The sequence below is a fragment of the Sinocyclocheilus grahami genome, unplaced genomic scaffold (genome assembly GCF_001515645.1).
Source record: "Sinocyclocheilus grahami isolate Dianchi unplaced genomic scaffold, SAMN03320097.WGS_v1.1 scaffold601.1, whole genome shotgun sequence".
Classification (NCBI taxonomy): domain Eukaryota; kingdom Metazoa; phylum Chordata; class Actinopteri; order Cypriniformes; family Cyprinidae; genus Sinocyclocheilus; species Sinocyclocheilus grahami.
In genome coordinates, this window is record NW_015505780.1 from 664,597 (window position 1) to 669,584 (window position 4,988).

Below are 4,988 nucleotides of genomic sequence, written 5' to 3' on the forward strand. Positions count from 1 at the left end.
TAAAGTTAATTTTACCCAAACTGATTCTTGATAAAATAAAAGTAGGCCTGGAGAGCATAAGAGAATTCTTTCAAAAATTAAAAAAAATAAATCTTAATTTTTAAAACTCTCTCTCTGTCTCTCTCTCTCTATATATATATATACAGTTCTGCATAACACAAATGATTTTATTATATGATAACATTTATTATATTTGCAACGTGTCTTGATAAGTGGATATAATCAGACTTGGATGACAGCATTACGATTTATCAATAATAAAAGCTTTATTTAACTTCTGGTTGGAGATCATGCCATAAATCTGATCTGTTCATGACTTTAAGTAAAAATGAAACATTCCCTCTATAAATCAATCAGTTTGGCCTGTTTAAATTAATTTGGTTTGAGTTTGTTTGTTTGTAAGAAAAGCAGAGAAGAAGATTCTTGCATATGAGTCTAAAAAAAAGTTTGAGATATAATTGTATCTATATCACCCAGTCCTTAAAAAATACCATATACTTAAAAAAAATTGAAATACAGTTTTGACATTTTATGTTTTTGTAAATGTATTTTAAAAGTATAAAATTTATTTATTGTAATATCACCATTGTTTAAATTATTTTTTAATATATTAATTTTATATTTCAGAATATATATATATATATATATATATATAAATATACACAGTACACACACATTTATTTTGTAAACAAAAACTTTTATTTTGGATGTGCTTAATCGTTTGACAGCACTAATAAATATTAATAAAGTTAATTTTGCCCAAACTGATTCTTGATAAAATAAAAGTAGGCCTGGAGAGCATAAGAGAATTCTTTCAAAAATTAAAAAAAATAAATCTTAATTTTTAAAACTCTCTCTCTGTCTCTCTCTCTCTCTATATATATATATATATACAGTTCTGCATAACACAAATGCTTTTATTATATGATAACATTTAGTATATTTGCAACGTGTCTTGATAATTGGATATACTCAGACTTGGATGACAGCATTACGATTTATCAATAATAAAAGCTTTATTTAACTTCTGGTTGGAGATCATGCCATACATCTGATCTGTTCATGACTTTAAGTAAAAATGAAACATTCCCTCTATAAATCAATCAGTTTGGCCTGTTTAAATTAATTTGGTTTGAGTTTGTTTGTTTGTAAGAAAAGCAGAGAAGAAGATTCTTGCATGTGAGTCTAAAAAAAAGTTTGAGATATAATTGTATCTATATCACCCAGTCCTTAAAAAATACCATATACTTAAAAAAAAAAATTGAAATACAGTTTTGACATTTTATGTTTTTGTAAATGTATTTTAAAAGTATAAAATTTATTTATTGTAATATCTTCATTGTTTAAATTATTTTTTAATATATTAATTTTATATTTCAGAATATATATATATATATATATATATATATAACATTATTTTCTTGTACTTAAAAGTTGTACTTGCACAATGACAATAAAGCTGGCTCCAAACTAATTTAATATACTGAATTTTTAAAAAATATATAATTTCAAAGCCACTGCAGAGCAAATACGTTAATATTGAGATGAAAAAGATTGAGACATTATTTGAACTATAACATAGACTAACATTAACACTGAAATAAAAATTTTGACATTTTGATTTTGATGCTGGACAAAGTGCTAGAGCTCATCTTTGGGACTCACCGTGACGTGTTCGTAGTCTTGTCCGAGCTCGTGAGATCCAGCCACCACTTCTCTCTCGGCGATCCACTGCTCCAGATCGTCCACTTCCCGGTTGAGCTGGAAGAGGCGGAAGCGCTCCTCCAGTTTGCCTCTCCTCTCCTCTGATAGGTCCTTCAGTCCGGCGTACAGCTTATCCACCTGTGACTGACGCATGCCGATCCTCTCACTGCAGCACAGACACATCAGAAATCAGGCTTGATTTCAAGATCACATTCAGAGATGTTCAGCATAAGATGTTAATCAGGCCAGAGGTGCAAAGATTAAGATCTGACTTGAAATACGAACATTAGAGTGCACATCTAATTCAGATCAATTTAAAATCCACATCAAAGTTGGAATCAGATTCAGAATCAAAATGAGATTCAGATCTAGGTTTAGAATTAAAGTCGGTTTCAGAGCCAGAATTAAATCAGTTTAAAGTTCAAATCCGTATTTAGAATCCAAGTCAGAATCATATTAGATTTGAATCCAGATTAAGAATCAAAGTCAAGGTCAGTTTTTGAGTCAGAGTCGAAATCAGATTAACATTTTGGATTTAGAATCAAGGTCAGTTTTAGAACCCAAATCGGATTTGTGTAAATGCAATGCAAAACTAGAATGCAAAACATTGGCTTTACCCCCCCACCCCCATCTCATTTTTTCCCCCATCACCATGTCCCTTTAGGGGCTCCGTAGAGCACTAGTAATCCAGATTTGGAAATCTGAAAAAGTGTGTATCTGGATCAGGGTGATCCAATCCAAAAGCGGCACAAAAGTAAGATGGGTTCCCTGATCCTGGAACGCAAAACATGGGATTTCCAAATCCAGATCATTCTGATCCAGATTAAACTTTTTGAACAACTGGCCCCAGTAGATTCAAAGTCAGCATTGTTGTCAAAAGCAGATTTAGATTCAGATTTACAATCAAAAAATTAAAGTCAATGTTAGTTGTAGAGTCAAAATCAGATTCATATTTAAATTTAGACTCAAAGTCCGTTTCAGAACCATATTCGGGTTTAGAACCAATTTCTTAATCAATGAAATCAGTGTCAGAGATGTCAGTTTCAGAGTCTCAGAATCAGATTCATATTTATATTCAAAGTCAGATCCACATTTAGAAATATATTTAGAAAACAATGTCAGAATCAAAACCAGATGGAGTTTTAAAGTTAATATCAGATTCAAAATGAGATCCAGATTCAGATTTATACTTAGATTCATATTAAGTATTGAACTGTGTGAAATGTACCTCTCGGGGTGGTTTGCGGCCACCAGGCCTCGGCTCGTCTTGGATAGTTGGTGCACGTTTTCAGCATAGTCCTCCACCGCCTGCTCCAAGATCTGGTGTTTCTTCAGCATGGCCACTGAGCTCTGCTCATCCTGAGAACAAGGGCGTCATTTCAGAAAAGCAGCATATAAATATTAAACCAAGCTAATGTTCACTTTAGCAGTTAAAGGGGTCATAAACTGAGAAACCTAACTTCCCTTGATCTTTTGACATATAAGAGGTCATTGTGCTATAAAAACATCCTGTAAGTTTCAGAACTCAAAACCAATCTGCCAAAACGACTGTGCCACTTCATGACGTAATAGTGTGGCTAAACCCCGCCTCCACAGAAGATCAACGCCTGCTTCTACTGTTTGGCCCTGCCCATTGTTTCTACAACACCGCCTGTTTAACCCCACCCACTGATTCTACAGCACTGCCTGTTTAGCTCCACCCACCGATTCTACAGCACTGCCTGTTTAGCCCCGCCCACCAATTCTACATCACTGCCCCACCCACCTATTCTACATCACCACCTGTTTAGCCCCATCCACCAATTCTACATCACTGCCTGTCTAGCTCCCCCCATGATTTTACATCACTGCCTCCGCGCATCGATTCTACAGCACTGCCTGTTTAGCTCCGCCCACCGATTCTACATCACTGCCCCACCCACCTATTCTACATCACCACCTGTTTAGCCCCATCCACCAATTCTACAGCACTGCCTGTTTAGCTCCGCCCACCGATTCTACAGCACTGCCTGTTTAGCCGCGCCCACCAATTCTACAGCACTGCCTGTTAGCCCCGCCCACCGATTCTACATCACTGCCTGTTTAGCTCCGCCCACTGATTCTACATCACTGCCTGTTTAGCCCCGCCCCCCGATTCTACATCACTGCCTGTTAGCCCCGCCCACCGATTCTACAGCATTTACATTTACATTTAGTAGACGCTTTTATCCAAAGCGACTTACAATTGGGGGATACATAAAGCGATTCTTCTTAAAGAGGCAAACAGACACAAGAAGTGGTTGTAATACCAAGTTCTTAGACATTGTTCAAATAAGTACAAGCTAGAAAGAGAAGGAATAAATAAAGAGATATACTTTTTTTTATTTATTTTTCATTTTATTTTTTTTATGATGAAGTCAAGTAGCTTCGAAAGAGATGAGTTTTCAGCTGTTGCTTGAAAATGGTCAGGGATTCAGCATTCCGGATAGGGGTGGGAAGATCGTTCCACCAGCCAGGAGTGGTGAATGAGAATGTTCTGGAAAGTGATTTTGAGCCTCTCTGTGATGGTACCACGAGGCGTCGCTCACTAGCGGATCTCAGACTTCTGGAGGGGATGTAAATTCGTAGTAGTGAGTGGAAGTAGGCGGGTGCTGAGCCTGTGGCTGTTCTATATGCAAGCATCAATGTCTTGAACTTGATTCGGGCCGCAACCGGTAGCCAGTGCAAGGAGATGAAGAGAGGTGTAACATGGGCTCTTTTGGGCTTGTTGAAGACCAGTCGTGCCGCTGCATTCTGAATCATTTGTAGAGGTTTGATTGTGCTTGATGGGAGTCCAGCCAGAAGAGCATTGCAGTAGTCCAGCCTAGAGATGACAAGGGCCTGGACAAGAAGTTGTGCAGCATGCTCCGTTAGAAAGGGCCTGATCTTTCTGATGTTGTGCAATGCAAACCTGCAAGATCGAGCGGTCTTTGCAATGTGGTCTTTGAAGGTCAGCTGGTTATCAAAAGTTACACCAAGATTTCTGACCGAAGTTGATGGGGTAATTGTAGAAGAACCTAGCTGGATGGAAAAATCATACTGTAGAGTTGGAGTGGCAGGGAAGACAAGAAGCTCAGTCTTTGCCAGGTTGAGCTGCAGGTGAAGTTCTTCCATCCATGCCGAGATGTCCGCAAGGCAGCCTGAGATCTGTGCAGCTACCGTTGGATCATCTGGTTGAAATGAAAGATAGAGCTGTGTGTCATCAGCATAGCAATGGTAGGAGAAGCCATGTGCCTGTATGATGGGACCCAGTGATGTTGTGTATA

General features: G+C 37.6%; 1 protein-coding gene across 1 annotated transcript in view; it reads right to left on the reverse strand.

Moving 5' to 3' along the window:
* Window positions 1–4,988, reverse strand: part of sptbn1 (spectrin, beta, non-erythrocytic 1) — a 114,124-nt gene that overhangs the window by 17,907 nt on the left and 91,229 nt on the right. The window contains 3 exon segments of the mRNA XM_016240805.1: window positions 1,048–1,051; window positions 1,666–1,870; window positions 2,933–3,063. Of these exon segments, the coding sequence (XP_016096291.1) occupies window positions 1,048–1,051; window positions 1,666–1,870; window positions 2,933–3,063 (340 nt within the window).